Source organism: Crinia signifera, chromosome 8 (genome assembly GCF_055691185.1).
Source record: "Crinia signifera chromosome 8, ASM5569118v1, whole genome shotgun sequence".
NCBI classification, from domain to species: Eukaryota; Metazoa; Chordata; class Amphibia; order Anura; family Myobatrachidae; genus Crinia; species Crinia signifera.
The window spans coordinates 19470759-19492746 of record NC_139224.1 but is presented as its reverse complement, the minus strand read 5'-3'; the positions used below and the strand labels follow the sequence as shown (position 1 = coordinate 19492746).

The window sequence follows — 21988 nt, the reverse complement described above, 5'->3', positions numbered from 1 at the left end:
AATGTGAATAACAGGCAGTGCTGTGTGGCGTAATGTGAATAATGGGCACTATCTTGTTGTGTAATCTGTGTAACAGACACTGCTGTGTGGTTTAATGTGAATAATGGACACTGCCCTGTTGTGTAATGTGTATAAGGGGCACTGCTGTGTGGCGTAATGTGAATAATGGACACTACTATGTTGTGTAATATATAGAAAGGACACTGCTGTGCGGTGTAATGTGAATAATGGACACTGCTGTGTGGCGTAATGTGAATAATGACACTACTCTGTTGTGTAAGGTATATAAAGGACACTGCCGTGTGGTGTAATGTGAATGACGGACACTGCTGTGTGGTGTAATGTGAATAATGGACACTACCTTGTTGTGTAATCTGTGTAGCGGACACTGCTGTGCGGCCTAATGTGAATAATGGACACTACTCTGTAGTGTAATGTGTATGAGAGGCACTACTCTGGGGCCACCTGATTGTGTTTGCCCCACAGGCTGAAAGTTAAGTTGACAGCCGACCCCTGCTTAGGGGCTGATTTGCTGCTACAATTTCACCTTCCCCTTTATCACATCACTAATCTTAGTACATCTGCCCCATTGTTATTTATATTTGTCCTCTGGCATGATGCACATTTGTCTATGGTGACCTGTGTGACAATTTCATGTAACCTCTTATGTTTATTTTATGAGACAAGCTGCTTAGTAAATAATGCATGTATGTATATACTGTGTAACACAGTGTAAGGACATTACCCCCAGCCACACGCTGTCTCTGCCAGACACATGATTTATACACTTTCCAGACAGACTTGATTGCACAAACCCTACATAACAATAGTAAAGGAAGTGTTGCAGAAATATAGAGGTGGCAGATGGGACAGGTGACAAGTACAATGGGTTTAACCAGCAAAAGCTTTACTATATGTATGTCAGTGTATATAATATAATATAGCTGGTAACCAGTATAATATATATAGCTGGTAACCTGTATAATATAATATAGCCGGTAACCAGTATAATATAATATAGCCGGTAAACAGTATTATGTAATATAGCTGTAACCATTATAATATAATATAGCCGGTAACCTGTATAATATAATATAGCCGGTAACCTGTATAATATAATATAGCCGGTAACCTGTATTATGTAATATAGCCGGTAACCTGTATATTATAATATAGCCGGTAACCTGTATAATATAATATAGCCGGTAACCAGTATAATATAATATAGCCGGTGACCTGTATAATATAATATAGCCGGTAACCTGTATGATATAATATAGCCGGTAACCTGTATGATATAATATAGCCGGTGACCTGTATGATATAATATAGCCGGTGACCTGTATGATATAATATAGCCGGTGACCTGTATGATATAATATAGCCGGTAACCTGTATGATATAATATAGCCGGTAACCTGTATGATATAATATAGCCGGTAACCTGTATGATATAATATAGGCGGTAACCTGTATGATATAATATAGCCGGTGACCTGTATGATATAATATAGCCGGTGACCTGTATGATATAATATAGCCGGTGACCTGTATGATATAATATAGCCGGTGACCTGTATGATATAATATAGCCGGTGACCTGTATGATATAATATAGCCGGTGACCTGTATGATATAATATAGCCGGTGACCTGTATGATATAATATAGCCGGTGACCTGTATGATATAATATAGCCGGTGACCTGTATGATATAATATAGCCGGTGACCTGTATGATATAATATAGCCGGTGACCTGTATGATATAATATAGCCGGTAACCTGTATGATATAATATAGCCGGTAACCTGTATGATATAATATAGCCGGTAACCTGTATGATATAATATAGCCGGTAACCTGTATGATATAATATAGCCGGTAACCTGTATGATATAATATAGCCGGTAACCTGTATAATATAATATAGCCGGTAACCTGTATAATATAATATAGCTGTAACCAGTATAATATAATATAGCCGGTAACCTGTATGATATAATATAGCCGGTAACCTGTATAATATAATATAGCCGGTAACCTGTATGATATAATATAGCCGGTAACCTGTATGATATAATATAGCCGGTAACCTGTATGATATAATATAGCCGGTAACCTGTATGATATAATATAGCCGGTAACCTGTATGATATAATATAGCCGGTAACCTGTATGATATAATATAGCCGGTAACCTGTATGATATAATATAGCCGGTAACCTGTATGATATAATATAGCCGGTAACCTGTATAATATAATATAGCCGGTAACCTGTATGATATAATATAGCCGGTAACCTGTATAATATAATATAGCTGTAACCAGTATAATATAATATAGCCGGTAACCTGTATGATATAATATAGCCGGTGACCTGTATTATCTAATATAGCCGGTAACCTGTATAATATAATATAGCCGGTAACCTGTATAATATAATATAATATAGCCGGTGACCTGTATAATATAATATAATATAGCCGGTAACCTGTATAATATAATATAGCCGGTGACCTGTATAATATAATATAGCCGGTAACCTGTATAATATAATATAGCCGGTAACCTGTATAATATAATATAGCCGGTAACCTGTATAATATAATATAGCCGGTAACCTGTATAATATAATATAGCCGGTAACCTGTATAATATAATATAATATAGCCGGTGACCTGTATAATATAATATAATATAGCCGGTAACCTGTATAATATAATATAGCCGGTGACCTGTATAATATAATATAATATATAGCCGGTAACCTGTATAATATAATATAGCCGGTAACCTGTATGATATAATATAGCCGGTAAAGTCTAAATATAAAAGTAAAAAGAACAGTAAAAAACCCTCTTTAGTTATCACTGAGTAGTTTTCCCCTCGGATATGATATGTTATGTCGACAGTTCTCAGGTCAACACATATCTGGTCAACATGCAGCATGTTGACTTGTATGTAATGTAATAAGGTTTAGATTAGTTTTTCACATTTTGTTGGTGTCAATGTAGACACCTGTCGACATGAACCCCCCAATTAGTGTAAGGGGTACCATCGCTTGGCACACGTTACCATTCTCCACTGTTGTCCGTGTGGGGCTCCCTCTGCCCGGTTGCTAATCAGGCCTTGCCTGTAGCTGTAACTAGATGTACGTGCTGTGCTGGTAGCAGGATAATGGCAGGGCGCAGCAGTGTCTGTTGTTAGGTGACTGTTGACAGTGCTGAGTAATGCCATTCACAATGTCAGCCATTGTTCAGAGAGTAAGCCCTGTGGCGAGAGCACAGTTATTTAAAGCCTATAGGCTATAGTGCATATCATATATACAAGGCTGCCATCAAGAATTTTGGGGCCCGGGACTCATTTCCAGTCTGGACCCTGGGCCCCCTTCCTTACTTGACTTACCTTAACCCGGCTCCTACTCCCCCATCTCCACTTCCGCTGAGCTGCAGCCGGAAGGCCCCAGAGTGCATGCTTCTTCACCTCAGGATGCCGGCGGCCAATTAAAATGCAGCATTGGCTGGTGAGCCAATCAGAGCTTGTGTACCGGCAGCTGCTCTGATTGGCACAAAAGCTGGGGGCAGCATTTTAATTGGCCGCCGGCATCCTGGGTTAAATAAGCCTGCGCTCCGGGACCTGCTTTGTTCAGCGCAGTGAGCGCAGCGGAGGCAGTTGAGGGGTTTGCGCTGCTCCTGTGGCTGTATAACTGCATATGCAGCATTGCTTATATAACGTATAATGATTAAGTCTGGGTTTAGAATGATATGCTGACATTTATTCCTGGTGGCCCAACTGTGTCTTCCCGGTCCTGGTGGCCACGTGACTGCGATTTCCGGGTCAGACCTTCAATCCTCTCCAATGCAATCGGGTGAGTATCTCTCCGTTACGTTGTACCTACTGTAGCCCTAGTGCCTGACCCTAACCGCCTCCTTCCCCCACCGCCAACCCTTACCTCCCTGCCCACAGCAGAGCATTCATTTTCATTTTCACGACATTTTAAGACTATCAAATGTCATGTTGACATCGAACTGTCAACATTGTGGTGTCAACATTATTAATGATGATTTTGCCATTGTCGACCTTTATGTATTTTTTTCTTGTGTTGCATGCACCATTTCCGCTGCCCAGACCAGCAGCTTGTACCCCTGTCACCCACTGGTGTGCTGCCCAGATTATACTTTTGCACCTGGGCCCACCACTCACAAGGAGCTTACACCAGGTAGGCAATGCCATCTGTAGATGGCGTTACCTTATAGAGGCCTTGGGGATATGGCCTTGCGGGAGTAGTGCAATAGTAGGTATATAGTAGTTTGTGTATTGCCTCTTATCTGACCCCTGCCTATGTTTGCTGGTTAGATGCGCTCTAGGCTGCAGAGCGTTGTTCTGTCACAGTGAGAGAGCCGCAGCTTCCCGCAGACTGTTGCGCAGTGTGCCCTAAGCAGCAGGGCTAATTAAGCAGATCCTATGTACAGGTTCCCGGTGACGTGCTGTCTGATCCCTCCCAGGCTCTTCTCCATGGAAATCATGGTGACCTCATGTGTACTATTCCCGGCCATTTACTTTACCTCTCACCGCACAATAGGTCTGTACAACATGATTTTTCTTGCCTGGACAAAGTGACCTTGAAGCCTGTTTGCTGAATGCTTAACAAACAACAAAGGTGTAAGTACTCCATGCTCTGTAGCTGCTGGGGGTGTGTTATACAGAGGCCGGTGATATGAGTTATACAGAGGCTGGGGGGGTGTTATACAGAGGCCGGTGATATGAGTTATACAGAGGCCGGGGATGTGTTATACAGAGGCCGGGGATGTGTTATACAGAGGCCGGGGATGTGTTATACAGAGGCCGGTGATATGAGTTATACAGAGGCTGGGGATGTGTTATACAGAGGCCGGTGATATGAGTTATACAGAGGCTGGGGATGTGTTATACAGAGGCCAGTGATATGAGTTATACAGAGGTCGGGGATGTGTTATACAGAGGCCGGTGATATGAGTTATACAGTGCTGGGGATGTGTTATATAGAGGCCGGTGATATGAGTTATACAGAGGCCGGGGATGTGTTATACAGAGGCCGGGATGTGAGTTATTCGCTGGAAGTACAGTCCCGGGAAGGGAATTCAGGAGGTCACTGTGATACCTCCCCTGCTGGGACGTAGACTGCAAGCTTTGCTCTGTTTGCTGACAAATTATTTACTTGACCATGGTGCAGTCTGCACACTATTGACTAACGATGGCCATCCGCTATCGATGGTTTGTAATAATCAATGGTTTCTGGGTGAGGTAGAATACTTGACAGATGGTTTCCTACATCGATGTCACAGCATAACCAGAAAGGTTTTTTTTTTATATTTTCCCCAAGGTGACAGAACACAGCTCTGAGCCCTGACACCCGTGAAGCCCCGCCCCCAGGTTCTGATTGGCCTGCACCAAGTTAGTAAAAAAAATTAAATAAAAAAGGGTGATGATCGATAGGTGAAACCATTGATGGCGGCCACACCATTGATTAATGCAAATCCCCAAACAATGACTTTAATAAGTGTGATCTACGGGGGTGAAATAGACAAATCAGGTTTACGGCGAGGTGGTGTACAGCCCAACCTGACTCTGGTATATTACATACTGCTTACGGAGAGGTGGTGTACAGCCCAACCTGACTCTGGTATATAACATACTGCTTACGGCGAGGTGGTGTACAGCCCAACCTGACTCTGGTATATTACACACTGCTTACGGAGAGGTGGTGTACAGCCCAACCTGACTCTGGTATATTACACACTGCTTACGGCGAGGTGGTGTACAGCCCAACCTGACTCTGGTATATTACACACTGCTTACGGCGAGGTGGTGTACAGCCCAACCTGACTCTGGTATATTACACACTGCTTACGGAGAGGTGGTGTACAGCCCAACCTGACTCTGGTATATTACATACTGCTTACGGCGAGGTGGTGTACAGCCCAACCTGACTCTGGTATATTACATACTGCTTACGGAGAGGTGGTGTACAGCCCAACCTGACTCTGGTATATTACACACTGCTTACGGCGAGGTGGTGTACAGCCCAACCTGACTCTGGTATATTACATACTGCTTACGGAGAGGTGGTGTACAGCCCAACCTGACTGTGGTATATTACACACTGCTTACGGCGAGGTGGTGTACAGCCCAACCTGACTCTGGTATATTACACACTGCTTACGGCCAGGTGGTGTACAGCCCAACCTGACTCTGGTATATTACACACTGCTTACGGCGAGGTGGTGTACAGCCCAACCTGACTCTGGTATATTACATACCGCATACGGCGAGGTGGTGTACAGCCCAACCTGACTCTGGTATATTACACACTGCTTATGGCGAGGTGATGTACAGCCCAACCTGACTCTGGTATATTACACACTGCTTACGGCGAGGTGGTGTACAGCCCAACCTGACTCTGGTATATTACACACTGCTTATGGAGAGGTGGTGTACAGCCCAACCTGACTCTGGTATATTACATACTGCTTACGGCGAGGTGGTGTACAGCCCAACCTGACTCTGGAATATTACATACTGCTTACGGCGAGGTGGTGTACAGCCCAACCTGACTCTGGTATATTACACACTGCTTATGGCGAGGTGGTGTACAGCCCAACCTGACTCTGGTATATTACACACTGCTTATGGAGAGGTGGTGTACAGCCCAACCTGACTCTGGTATATTACATACTGCTTACGGCGAGGTGGTGTACAGCCCAACCTGACTCTGGAATATTACATACTGCTTACGGAGAGGTGGTGTACAGCCCAACCTGACTCTGGTATATTACATACTGCTTACGGCGAGGTGGTGTACAGCCCAACCTGACTCTGGTATATAACATACTGCTTACGGAGAGGTGGTGTACAGCCCAACCTGACTCTGGTATATTACACACTGCTTACGGCGAGGTGGTGTACAGCCCAACCTGACTCTGGTATATAACATACTGCTTACGGGGAGGTGGTGTACAGCCCAACCTGACTCTGGTATATTACATACTGCTTACGGAGAGGTGGTGTACAGCCCAACCTGACTCTGGTATATGACACACTGCTTACGGCGAGGTGGTGTACAGCCCAACCTGACTCTGGAATATTACATACTGCTTAGGGAGAGGTGGTGTACAGCCCAACCTGACTCTGGTATATTACATACTGCTTACGGAGAGGTGGTGTACAGCCCAACCTGACTCTGGTATATTACACACTGCTTACGGCGAGGTGGTGTACAGCCCAACCTGACTCTGGTATATTACATACTGCTTACGGAGAGGTGGTGTACAGCCCAACCTGACTCTGGTATATTACATACTGCTTACGGCGAGGTGGTGCACAGCCCAACCTGACTCTGGTATATTACATACCGCATACGGCCAGGTGGTGTACAGCCCAACCTGACTCTGGTATATTACATACTGCTTACGGCGAGGTGGTGTACAGCCCAACCTGACTCTGGTATATTACATACTGCTTACGGCGAGGTGGTGTACAGCCCAACCTGACTCTGGTATATTACACACTGCTTACGGCGAGGTGGTGTACAGCCCAACCTGACTCTGGTATATTACATACTGCTTACGGCCAGGTGGTGTACAGCCCAACCTGACTCTGGTATATTACATACTGCTTACGGAGAGGTGGTGTACAGCCCAACCTGACTCTGGTATATGACATACTGCTTACGGCCAGGTGGTGTACAGCCCAACCTGACTCTGGTATATGACATACTGCTTACGGAGAGGTGGTGTACAGCCCAACCTGACTCTGGTATATTACATACCGCATACGGCGAGGTGGTGTACAGCCCAACCTGACTCTGGTATATTACATACTGCTTACGGAGAGGTGGTGTACAGCCCAACCTGACTCTGGTATATTGCACACTGCTTATGGCGAGGTGGTGTACAGCCCAACCTGACTCTGGTATATTACACACTGCTTACGGAGAGGTGGTGTACAGCCCAACCTGACTCTTGTATATTACATACTGCTTACGGCGAGGTGGTGTACAACCCAACCTGACTCTGGTATATTACACACTGCTTACGGCGAGGTGGTGTACAGCCCAACCTGACTCTGGTATATTACATACTGCTTACGGCGAGGTGGTGTACAGCCCAACCTGACTGTGGTATATTACACACTGCTTATGGCGAGGTGGTGTACAGCCCAACCTGACTCTGGTATATTACATACTGCTTACGGCGAGGTGGTGTACAGCCCAACCTGACTGTGGTATATTACACACTGCTTACGGAGAGGTGGTGTACAGCCCAACCTGACTGTGGTATATTACATACCGCTTACGGCCAGGTGGTGTACTGCCCAACCTGACTCTGGTATATGACATACTGCTTACGGCGAGGTGGTGTACAGCTCAACCTGACTCTGGTATATTACACACTGCTTACGGCGAGGTGGTGTACAGCCCAACCTGACTCTGGTATATTACACACTGCTTACGGCCAGGTGGTGTACAGCCCAACCTGACTCTGGTATATTACATACTGCTTACGGGGAGGTGGTGTACAGCCCAACCTGACTCTGGTATATTACACACTGCTTACGGCCAGGTGGTGTACAGCCCAACCTGACTCTGGTATATTACATACTGCTTAGTTACGGCGAGGTGGTGTACAGCCCAACCTGACTCTGGTATATTACATACTGCTTACGGAGAGGTGGTGTACAGCCCAACCTGACTCTGGTATATTACATACTGCTTAGTTACGGCGAGGTGGTGTACAGCCCAACCTGACTCTGGTATATTACACACTGCTTACGGCGAGGTGGTGTACAGCCCAACCTGACTCTGGTATATGACACACTGCTTACAGCGAGGTGGTGTACAGTCAGCCCAACCTGACTCTGGTATATTACATACTGCTTACGGCGAGGTGGTGTACAGCCCAACCTGACTCTGGTATATGACATACTGCTTACGGCGAGGTGGTGTACAGCCCAACCTGACTCTGGTATATGACATACTGCTTACGGGGAGGTGGCGTACAGCCCATCCTGACTGTGGTATATTACACACTGCTTACGGCGAGGTGGTGTACAGCCCAACCTGACTCTGGTATATTACATACTGCTTACGGCGAGGTGGTGTACAGCCCAACCTGACTCTGGTATATGACACACTGCTTACAGCGAGCCGTGTACAGCCCAACCTGACTCTTTGTTTATCTGACATCACCTTGCATCTGATGACTCCTGGTGGTATTTGTATAAGCCTTTCCTGGTGTCTTGCCAAGACCACCCTAGACAGCGACCACCCCTCTTGTACAACCCTAGTTAAATAAACAGCGGGAATATGAAACCGATCCACTTCTAGTAGTTGCTGCACTTTGATGGTTGGGCAGACTCCGCCACATAACATGTCTATTGCTCTAGACCTTAAGTAAATCTATCAAAGTCACAGTGTGAGGTCCCGTACAGACCCAACATAATGCTTGGAGATGATTTCACAGATCACACGCGCTGTGCATAGGACCCCAAAGTATGGATTACAGCACAGTGCTCCCCCGTATAGTTGTACCCAGGAGGTGGAGGTTCCCCAGCCACTTCTATTAAACCATCACTTGCTGGTCTTTGCCAGTGTGAAGCCTTGCAGCGGCCTGTTTGAGCTCGTTTGCAGTGTCTGACGTCTCAGACTTGTACACACAGAATTTTAGGGAGTTAGGGACCTACCATATATAAAGTTACCTGGAACGTGGCTGGTAATTTTCTCCAAGAATATGCAAAAAAAAAAAAGAAACCGCATATTAAAAGCACAATTTATTGAAAATGCATTATAATTAGTAATGATTGAATAGTGCACCTGCATTCTTTTTCTATGTGTGTGTGGCACTACAAGTCTCAGCAATTTAGCACCTCTCATTAGATGTAGTTAGGATGTGAGGTCTCAGGTCACTTTCCCAGGTTTTTAGTACTTTGGCCCTTATTCTGATTGAGTCGTGTTCGGTCGGACGGCCGATGTTTTGTATTTGCGCATGTGCTAAAGCCGCGCACGTCCGTATACGGTGTGAATTCCGTGCAGAAAACGATCGGTCGGAACCATCCGAGCAGGGGGTGGAGAGGGGCGTGAAGGGCAGCTTGGGTTCATTACTATATGCGTTCGCCCCGCGTTTCATGGGCGTTCCCATGAAAATGCTGGGCGTACGTATGGTAATCCGGCCGTGACGCATGTGTGGGGGGCGGACAGCTGACATAGCCGGATGCCAGCTGCCCGCCCATATCCTGCTTTCATACAGAGAAATGTCCGAGTGGTCTGCAGCACTCGGTGCTACCTGACCGCACGGTCCATCATTCGATGGTCAGAGACCATCGGAGAATGGGGGGGTTCCCACAGATGGAGGCGGTGTTCACATGAAACATCCACTCGCGGTCCGTACCGCATTTGGACGGTGTGAGCGATCCGTACGATAGACGGGGCTAAGAACACTCGGTTCCTGGCCGATATATGCATCCGTCCGAATCAACTAGAATAAGGGCCTTTATGTAAATGTAACGAGTGCATACCCAAAACTTGTCCATGGGACATGCAGAAGCCAATCAGTAATAAGGGGCAGATTTAATTATGCGCAATAGATATCAGTATTAATAACTAAGCCTACAAGTGGACACTACTGCGTGGTGCAGCCAGAGGCGGATTGGTAACTTAAAGATGCTCTGAAAAACATTATATCAATGACATCACTCACACTGTTGGTGTGAGTGATGTCATTGAATTTTCAATACACCTTGTCCAAACGCTTCCTATGCCGTGACGCTCTCCCGCGTAGCTACCTAAGCCGCGTCACTCGCCTAAACTGCCCTCCGCTGTGCCACCTGGTTTTCCACCAAGAATGTCAGTTCCTCCCACAATCCAAAAATATACTTTAATTGACATTAATCCTAGTCAACCCATGTTTAATGGAATATAGATTGTAAGCTCCACTGGGGCAGGGCTGATGTTAATGGCTAAATATTATCTGTAAAACTTTGCCTAATATGTGTGCGCTATAAATACAAAATAATAGAATAATACTTCTTTCTGCCACATGATGGCACTGTTGTCAATGACATTTTGCACTTCATCCACAAGCTTGGGTTTTTGCATACCACTGTTCAATTTTATCAGGGGCACTCATTTCAGCGGGTTCTTCTCGTTGAAAGATATGCAAATAAGATATGCAGGTGTCTGAATTCAAGGGGGTGATTCTGGTTGTCTCGTTAAGCCGAGAAGATGCTGCCCCGCTGAATAACCCCCCATGCCACCGAATCCCCTCATAAACATGCGAGCGGGTGAGTAACGAGAACACATACCGTCGCTTGCCTCCACTGCAGGAGAAATCATGGTCTTGCGCCTTCAAAGTTGTACGCCATAAATTGAGATGGAATACGTCCCTGTGTCCACTGATATAAATAAATAACGTCTCACGCGTTTTATTTTTTTAAAGACAAGTTTTATTTACAAGTATAATTTGGCACACAGTACGGCTGGCATACCAAGCCTTGACACAAGATTATATACATATATAAATGTGCAGTGATAGAGACAACTCACACTCTCATGCGGCTGCCTCACTTCAGATTGTCACAGTTTATAATCTACACTTCACGCCGATATAATGTGCCGGCTTCTGTGCCCTAAACTCTTCCTCAGGCCGGCGAGCGCCCATATAATCAGCATTCTGTCAGTGATTGCCGGTGTAAGAAAAGCAACAATATACAGGCACGAGTAAAAAGACATATATACAACACACAAGTGATGCTAATACTTGTATAAACTCCTGAACGCAATATCTGTATCATCAGCTAGTCCTGGTGTCAATTCAGTGTTCAATAGGAATAATACAACCCCTACTATCCAGTATCATTCGTTCATATATCTTATCTGTCCTGACTCGTAGAAAGGGGGTGTCGTTTTCGACAAAAGCTGGTACTTCTGGACAGATAAGGGTTGGGTTTGGGCAGATAGGGTGAAATTTGTACAGGTAGGGTGGAGTTTGTGCAGAAAGGGTGGGATTTGCACAGGTAGGGGTGGAGTTTGGACAGATATGGGTTGGGTTTGGGCAGATAGGGTGGGATTTGGATAGGTAGGGGTGGAGTTTGGGCAGATATGGTTTGGGCATAGGGTGATATTTGGACAGGTAGGGGTGGAGTTTGGACAGATATGGGTTGGGCAGATAGGGTGGGAGTTGGACAGGTAGGGGTGGGGTTTGGGCAGATATGGGTTGGGCAGATAGGGTGGGATTTGGACAGGTAGGGGTGGGGTTTGGGCAGATATGTGTTGGGTTTGGACAGGTAGGGGCGGAGTTAGGACATATATGGGTGGGGTTTGGACAGATATGGGTTGGGTTTAGACAGATATGGGTTGGGTTTGGACAGATAGGGTGGGGTTTGGACAGGTAGGGGTGGGGTTTGGACAGATATGGGTTGATTTTTGGCATATAGGAGTGGGGTTTAGGTAGTTAGCGGTGGGTTTGGATGGATATGGGTTTGGTTTTAACATATATGGGTTCCATTTTGGCAGATAGGGATGGGGTTTTAACAGATGTGGGTTGGGTTTGGGCAGATAGGGTAGGATTTGGACAGGCAGGGGTGGGGTTTGGAGATATGGATTTGGGTTTTGACAGACAGGGTGAGGTTTGTGTAAGTAGATTTGTGGTTTGGTTTGGACAAATTGGGTTTCGATAGATACGGATCAGATTTGGACAGGTATGGGTTGGATTTCTGCAGGTAAGTATGGGGTTTGGACAGATAAGGATTGGTTAAGGCAGATTTGGTGTGTTTAAGTGTTGGCAAGTATATTAGTATATCTTCATTTATATGACCAAAGAGCTCCACAGTGACTTATAATATCCATATCATTCACAGTAAGTTGTCGAATATATTATCACTTCACATGTGTAAATATACACTATAACACAGCCCTGTAAACACTGATGTGTAAGCTATGGGACGATGTGTAGGATTATAGGTTACAGGTTTAGCCTAACAATACACGAGGAGCCAGTGACATCACTGAGACACCTCCATCCTCATTCATTCATTGGCTAGTAGTAAACTGACAGGTCGAAACAGCTGCCAGCGGCTGTGCTACTGTAAATTATCAATGTACTTTATGAAGGCAGTGATCGTAATGCAGGGCAGCTGGTGTGACGCTTGTGTACATTGTCCTTCATTGTGGTATCTGTGTGTATTATGTGCTGTATGATGACTGTACTGTCCAACTGGCAGCTGCTGGTACTTTGTACTTAGTGCTTCTCTAACGGAGTTGCTATGGGAACTCGGGGAACAGTGGTTGTGCAGGTACAGTAAGTGGGTATTTGTCAGAGCGGAAAAGGGGTATGTACCATATAAACTTCTTCTCTCACTAAGCGCCGGTTATACTAGGCCTTGAATCGTGATAAAATGGAGAGTGATAAACCACCGGCCAATCAGCTCCTAACAGTCATTTTTCAAACCCAGTCTGTAACATAAAGCAGTCCACAGTGGTGGCAACCCCTTGCATGCACCTACCTACAGATCTGATACCGTATTAATAAACCACCTCCACTGATTAGAAAAATAGAGCGCGACGCCTAAATAATTCCGCATTTACACAATGTGCGCCATATTGCCCTTCTTAGGAGTGAATTTACTAAAGTGGAAAGGAATGCTGTTGCCCGTAACAACCAATCTTTTGTCTATCATTTTCTAGGATGCAATAGAGAAATGAAAGAAAGTAAAGGTTCTAATCTTATTATTTTCTTAATATAAAATGTAAATACCAAACTCCAGGCAGTGGTATAATTACACCTACATCAGCACCATCTAATCCAGAGGAAACCTATCGATAGATAAATAGATAGGTCAACATTCCGATAAGGGAACATTTTGGCGTAGTCTCTAGCAGTGGCGGTTTTTACCTATAGGCTGCAGGGCTGCAGCCCCCCCCCTCCCAGGTAAAATCCGCCACTGTAGTGAAGCCAGATTCAGTCTGTGAGACTGTTCTGGCTTCACTGTGACTGGCAGTGACTTCCTATTGGAAGTCGAACCTGCCATTCACCAAAGCAGAACCATTGGGAGGTGTTCCCTCCCTCCGGGACGCCTGCGGGCTGCCTATATCGGTACTGCGCACGCGCTGGTCCCAGTGCCTGTGATTTCTATTGTACAGGTGCCTGGACCATGATTCCTTTTGTGGGCTGTTGCTGAAGCAGCCCATCGAAGCTGGCTGCTTGCGCAGTACAGAGGTTTGTACTGCGCATGCGCCAGTCCCAGCGCCTGTCATCATAGCACAGGCGTCGGGAACTCTGTAGGGACCAGTGGTGACGACAGGGGGCGGGGTGCCTGCATCGCGGTACCCGGGCTGCGGCCAGAGGCAGCCCCCCTCCCCCGAAAAGGTACGGGCCACCACTGGACTCTAGTAAGCAGATTTCAGAATTCTGCTTCTACCAAATCTCCAATGTACTATTAAACATGCAGGAATGTCACCGAATGACATTTAGTAAATTTAGAGAACACTTTAGCTTTCATTTTCCATGGATGAGTTTGTTATAGGTTTAGATATCATATAAAGTTGCTGTCTGTATTTATAAAAAAAAAAAAACGACCACATTGTGACACACAATTCAGGAACCAACGCATTTCACAACTTTTTGATGACTGGGAACGCGTCGCAGCATGCATATGGGGGGGGGGGAGCAGTCACATGACGTGAGACTCAGAATGATGCGAGACTCAGAATCAGGACAGATATTTGCTATGTTATGCATTATCGTACGTGAAATATAACTGTAAATGACAATTCAGTATCCTACTGCATTATTAGCTGACTGTGTTACTTCGCGTGCTCGTGCCTGATTGTCGTAGAACACTGTCCAGAAATGAACACTTTTTATTCTGCGTTATTTTTGGTTAGGTCTCTGCATTGCAGAAGGATCCTTAGGCCTCTAATGGTCGTCATGGAAACACATCGTACGCACCAGCTCTCCTTAGCTTGCTCCCCACGTACCTCTTTACTCAGTACCACATTTTGTAATTCATACAGGCTTCAGGCTTCTGTACATACTGTAAGATTTTATGAGTTTAAAGTCCGGTTCCACTGCGGAGGCAGAAACTCATAAATACTCCACCTGTTAAGTGCTTTTGTTTGTGACAAAATAACACAGAAAAAGTCAAAGACGTCCGTTTTTGTAATCCTTATATATTGTAGCATTAGCTTTAATACAATGGCTGGTGAGGGAAATCGCTTCCGCGGTTCAAAATAAATATATATATATTTAAAAAAAACAGTCCTGTAACAAAATGAAGAGTTATGTTGTTGCTTACAAACACAGATGTGTAATGTGCTTATAACGGGTCAAAAACACACTGCATATAATCACTAGACGGGAGGGGGACATCTTGCAAAGTCTTTTTGTGCTTTCTTGTTCCGCATTATAACTTTTTTTTAAGTTTTAAACTCCTCATCGACAGTATGTAAATGTCTTTAAAAACCCAGCAACCATTCCCTTCAGTCCATGTTGAATTTTTTTTTTTCGTGGTTTCAGAATCACAGTTCAATGGTCTCACTGGCAATGCTGTGAGAATCCGTCGTTTGGCTTCTTTCGATGAGTCTCCTCCCAAAAGCTTTCTCTGGTTCACTGCCCCTGGATAGGATGCTAGGTTGGGATCCCTGCTTGAGAAGTTGAGTGCTAGGCGTGTCTTCGAGAGGCAGGCTTTCCACAGAAGACAGCCCGTGACGCCAGGGATTCCAGCTTATTTTGATGGACCCCTTTGAAACACTGTCCATGGAGCTGACGGAGGCCACCGCTTCTGTTGTGACGTCACGAGGAAGCTCTTTGCTCTGCTGAAGGCTTTCGCTTGTAGAGTCAACCTCGGTCATGGAGTCACACTTGGCCAAGCTGTATGTGTAGTCTGGGTTGCTGCATCTTCTCATCTTCAAGTCAGATGAAATCAGCGGGTCAATGGTCTGGTTCAAGGCGGAACATTCTTTTAAAGAAGAGCATGAGTCCTGTCTGGTAAGGTAACTGGGATACTGAAGACTGGAGTCTAGAAATATGCTGTCTCTGACCAGATGCTCTCTAAACAAGGCTTCATCTATGCTTCTGCTCAGGTTGATTGGTGATGGTGGACGGAATTCCAGATCTGTAAGTGAAAGCATTGACTCCTTTTCAAAACATATACTAGTGTAGGAGCGTCCCATGGTAACATTCTGCGATTTAGGCCCAAACACACCTTCTGGTTTTGGTTTGAAAAGCGGAGATGAAGATCGACTATTGTTGGCGAACACCGGCCCAGTCTTGGTTTCATTGTTCTCCTTGAGGATCCTGAGTGGAACGTTCTCGGCCTGGTTTCGGATGAGGCTTTTGTTGATGTTGTTGTTGACCACCCTGTCCTGAATATTGTTTGTCCAATCGTAGCAGTTGTTTGGATACTCCGGAACATCGCTTTTCTTGTAGGTGCAGAAGTAACTGATGATTTTGGACCAGCAGGTGTGATCATTACTACTGCACTGAAGGCAGAAGCTGTGTGATGCTACGAAAACCAAGGAGAAGCACAGAGCCAACTCAAAGATCCGATACCAAAACTGCAGAAACCACCAAGACCAGGAAAACTCATTCTTCCGGTCAAGTAATCCGTACAGCCACATTATAGCATACACTTGCAGGCCACAACACAGAAGTCCAAAGATACTGCTTACTAACAATACTCTGGACGATGTAAATAAGCACTTGATACTTCTTTCTTGTGTTTGAACCACCACAATTTCTTCACCGGCCGGCGACACCCTTTGTGTTTCATTTACTGTATCCTTGCAGCTCTTTCTTAGTCGATAGTAAGCCACAAAATTCCCAACCATTAGAAATATTCCCCAGGAGATGGAAAGGATCTGTAAGACCATGTTTACGGATGGATTCAAGAGGTGGGTGAGTAGGTCCGCACTCAGGAGGACTATGCAATGGATGGTTGCAATAACCGCCAGTAAAGCCAGACTCTGCAACTTTGGTGGCAGAAGCTGGAGACGGCCAATCTTCAGAACCAGGAGGACCAATGCAGCAAATGCCGATAACATAAGTGGGAAGGTAACGTTGTAAAGGACAAGAGCGATAGGTTGCGAAATCTTCATCTTTGTCCCGTAAGGGTCGAGAAGAAAGAAGACACCCCGGAGGATTCCAACGGCAAACAAGAGGGCATTGGCGACAATCACATAGGGAAGGTAGGACACTTGCAGAATGGGAGATCCAATCAGGTTGACCAGTGCGATTACGGATAGAAGTAGAAATAACGCACCGGTCCCGTAGACATGCATATCCCAGGCAAAATGGAGAGTGTGACGAAGGTCTTCCCACTTTAGGAGAGTTTGGTTGGTTCCAACAAATTCACAAGTGCCACTATTCTTGCCGCACAGAGGAGTCTCCATGGTTGTCTTTTTGGAAGGGAGGCTGGTCGGGGCGTCTATTAGTCGTGGCCGATTTAGGGCTCTTTGAGTTGTGACTCTTATTTCTCCTCTGCGTCCGTTCTTTCTGGTTCCATTCAGAGAGACTTTTGGTGTCACAATTTCTACCGGCTGCGGTGGCTTAGTACCGGGCACTGGGTCTGCAATAGAAACCATGAAACCAGTTAATTAAAGAATAAATAAATAATAAGTAAATGCTTACACTAAATCAAACATAACCAAACAGTGTACTATTTGTAAGGAGATATGAGAGGTCATCGCGGGGGCATATATCACAATATCGACCCGAATTCGTAAATGAAATGTTAAACTGCATTGTGTAACCCAAAAAAACTCTACATTGAATGTGACCACAAGCAGACATGCAAATTGGTGGGCGTGTCTACATGAAATGGTTCTTCTTAATGGCTGAAGTCAGTCAATTATGATCATGTTAAATGGGGAAGTCAGTAATAATGACCCTATAAAGAATGTCCATAATTTAAATACCTTTCGTTAACGGATGGGAATTGTGAATTCGGTGCTGTCACCGTTCCCAGCAAACAGAACCAGGGCCAGGAACTGTCTTTTAGTGGATATTCCGCATAGCTGCAATCAATCACATCCTTAAGGCTCAGACAGGACAGTTACAATGCACGTGTGGAATGTCTGCATTTCTCAGCCTTGCAGTCATACCAGTCATCCTCTCATTACAATGAGTTACTTTCATAGCACAAGCCATATCTCACATGGGGCGATATCACTTCACTCTATGCTGAACTGTGGGGCTAAAGGATCTAAATGAGATCATGTTCCACAAGTGATTGAAGTATCATGTAACCATGGTAACACATGTCACGTAAGGAACACTAATCCACAGATTTGTAAATACTTTAGGTGTTGAGGCATACGCCCTAGAGGTAGACACAAAAGAGATGGGGGGGGGGGGGGGATTCTATTTTGTGGTTTGTAACAGAGTGATGTCAGACCTTCCACTGCCTGGGGCATTTCTTATCCCCTATACCAGCACTGGGCCCCTAAATATTATCCCGTCGTCTCTCCTCGCTGTCTACACCAGCAGGTTAGTATGGGTCTCAGTTCCCAGGAGACCTGCGTAAGTGCGCTAGACTCTGGCACAGCACTAGCGCAAACCTCCCAACTGTCCTGATTACAGTCCCGCTAATTCAAACTGTCCCGCTGTCCCTCCCGCGGGTCACAGTATCCCGCGGGGGGGCAGTTGGGGGGAGTCAGCGATTGTTAAATAGCACGGCATCTCAGCAGCGCATGGAGGGAGCCAGGGGCTGCCTAGGGATGGCCATCGACCATTGATGATTTGAAATCTTTGATGGTCTGTGGCTGATGTTGAATACTTTTCCCATCGATGTGCATGAACCAGATGGTTTCCCTACATCGATGGCACAGGAGAAGCAATGTTTCTTTTCCTCTTCTTTTTTCAAGGAGTCGGGACACAGAACATAGCTCCGCCCCTGACACCCAGAAGCCCCGCCCCCACGTTCTGATTGGACCACACGCCATTCCGTCAAATATAATTGATAACCATTGATAGCTAAAATGATCTATGGTTATCCATCACATAGTTTATGACTATTGATGGCTGGTTCCAGTTTCACCATCGATGGTAACCATGGATGGTGACTGGACCGATGGCCACCCCTAGGGCTGCCCAGAACCTCGGGAAACGCTGGGCATGCCCTCATTTGATGAAAACGGGAGTCCCGGGCGGCGATAGGCATCAAAGCCCACCTTCTTTTCGGGTCTTTGCAGTTGGTAACAATTTAAAATCTACTGAAGTTGGAAGGTATGCACTAGGGCAGGTATGTCCAAACTGTGGCCCTCCAGCTGTTGTGAAACTACACATCCCAGCATGCCTTGCCATAGTTTTAGCAATCCCTAACAGCAAAACTGTTGCAAGGCATGATGGGACCTGTAGTTTCACAACATCTGCAGGGCCATAGCTTGGACATGCCTGCACTAGGGTATGCCCACTCCTCTCTTATCTGGTGGCCCTAAAGGTGCCCATACACGGAGCGGTGCGCACCATATATTATAAACCAGATTGTATTGCATCTAGTTCCAATGCGATGTTCTAAAGCACCGTGTGTACGGGCAGCACATAACCCATCTCACCCGGACATCGGACCCTGTATAGTTCCTATGATTAAGCATTTATTGCTCTGATTGTATTTACTATTGATACAGCGTAAATTCCCGATTTATTCCACAATTTATTTATGATCGCTTTTACGGGAGGAAAACCGAGTGCAACCATCTGGAGGGTTACAGTCAGGGCTATTTTTCAGTAGGCTCCAGCAGGAACTGAGGCCCTTATTCTAGTTCACTCTTTCTGACAAAATATTTCTTAGATGGACAAAACCATGTGCACTGCAGGTGAGGCAGGTGTTACTTGTGCAGAGATAATTAGATTTGGGTGGGGTTTTATACCTGCCTCACCTGCAGTGCACATGGATTTGTCCATCTAAGAAATATTTTGTCAGAAAGAGTGAACTAGAATAAGGGCCTCAGTTCCTGCTGGAGCCTGCTGAAAAATAGCCCTGGTTACAGTCATTGCTATTATTTTTTCGCTTTTGCTAAATGAAATCAAATAAAATGTGCAAAACAAGAAGCGAAGGGTGTCTGACAACAAGCTGCATGCAGTCCGGGAGCACTTGCATACACGTGTAAGCTTAGGTCCCGTCATGCCATCTGTGCTGCAGACGGGTACTGCACTGGCACATGTACAGCCATGAGAATTGTTTAATAGACTTATCTAGACTTTTGCTATAACAGCCTGTAGTAAAACCGCGAGCGTTTCATACATCTGATGCCAGGAAGTGGATAAAACCATCGCTAATCTCCCTCTCTGATATTTGGCTGCGGGCTCCCTGGCCTGCGCCTTGTATCTGAACAGCTAAACGAAACTTCTAGAGTAACCTGAAATTCCGACCGGTCTGAGGTATTTCCCCTACTAATACATCAGTAACAACCCCAGCGGTCGCTCTCTGCGCCCCCTGATTTGGGTGGGCACAAAGGGCAGACCGGAGTGCTTGATGAACTGATGGAAAAGATCCTTCAGAGGGGCCACAAATGATTAGTCCAAGATGGCAGAGGGAACCGGAGAGCGCTATGCAGGAAGTGCAGAACGGTTTATGCTAAGTGATGTGAAGTGAGCGGCGTCGTTCCGAACTCGGGGTCGTTACGCAACTCTCCATGGTGTCTATGGGCCTGATTCAGACCTGATTGCACGGCCGCAAATTCGCACTGTGGGCAATTATCGATACACTGACCATGCGTACGGCCCATAGTACTAATGCGTAAGGCCGTCCTGCGATGACGTCCTGCGTCTGGGGGTGGAAACCGACCATTTAGCGGGAGTGCTAAGAACAATGTTGTGCGGTTAAGTCTGAATTGGGCCCTGTGTTCGACCCTGTACAGTTTGTGGGGGTTATTCTGGTTGACTCGCAACGCTGCAAATTTCGCAGCTTTTTCGAGTCATTTAAATGCCACCGGCTCGAACACCCTCAAACCGCACACACCGCGAATCTCCCCGCCCACATGCCGACCACCCAATGTTTTTGCCACCGCTCGCAGATCTAATTCTGGCCTTAGATCTGCGGTGTCCTGTACCGGAAGAGGGTAGGCAACTGATGTCAGCTGCCCACCCCCCGCACCCGCGGCACTGGCGAGTTTCCATGGGAACTGGGCGTTCACATGGGCAAGACCACCCCCCACCCGCACTGTGTAAAGCAGCCAATGAATAAGCAATTTGCCGTACCCGCTTGCACACAGTGGATAAATGCTTATACGCAGGCCCAGTCTCTAAAAATCGCTTTCCTGTGCGAACATGCAAGGGAGAGAATCAATTAGAATGTCCTCCTGTGAGTAGATTAGCGGGGAACGGGCCAACAGCTCCCTGCGGCTTTCCCACTGTCCTCTGAACAATGTACTGATCGCTTCCTCTAACACAATCAAACAGAAAGTGCGAAAGAAATCGAGACGGATTTTTTAATGACATTGCTTATAAAAATATCTGCAGCCCGATCAAACAGCGTGGAAGGAATCTGTACTCATATAGAATTGTATATGTTCCAGATTACAGTGAGTGACGAATAGAAGTTGCATTTGCCCATCTTTTAGCTGGAAACCACACTCCTGTGTGAACACTGGGGCACTCCTAGGGTTCTCCAGTGAATGGTTAACCATTAATACATAGGGCGAGATGTATTAATATACATCGCCGCCCAGCCGCCGCGATGCTACCGCATATGTACTAACATATGCGGCTAGCATAGGGGTGCGGTGACGGAGGCCCCCGCGATACCTGTAATGTGGTTTGCGGGGGTCTCCGTCACATCCCAGCGGCTGTCAGTGTCCCCCTGCGTCTCCTCCTCCCCCCTGCAGCCGGATGTCCTCCCGGCTGTGACACCTCCTGGGGGAGGAGTGCCTGACGGAGACATGGGCGGACAGCTAATGGTACATAGGAAAATGCGGTAAAACCCCTGTTTTACCGCATTTTCCCTTTAGTACATCCC

General features: G+C 46.0%; 1 protein-coding gene across 4 annotated transcripts in view; it reads right to left on the bottom strand.

The window, feature by feature from the left end:
- Positions 1–12289: 12289 nt before the first annotated feature.
- Positions 12290–21988, bottom strand: part of PRRT3 (proline rich transmembrane protein 3) — a 71809-nt gene continuing 62110 nt past the window's right edge. For all 4 annotated transcript variants that reach the window (XM_083155915.1, XM_083155913.1, XM_083155914.1 and 1 more), the window contains exon 4: positions 12290–17599. In XM_083155915.1, coding sequence (XP_083012041.1) covers positions 15552–17599 — 2048 coding nt within the window. In that variant the 3' untranslated portion in view covers positions 12290–15551. The remainder of the gene's footprint in view (positions 17600–21988) is intronic.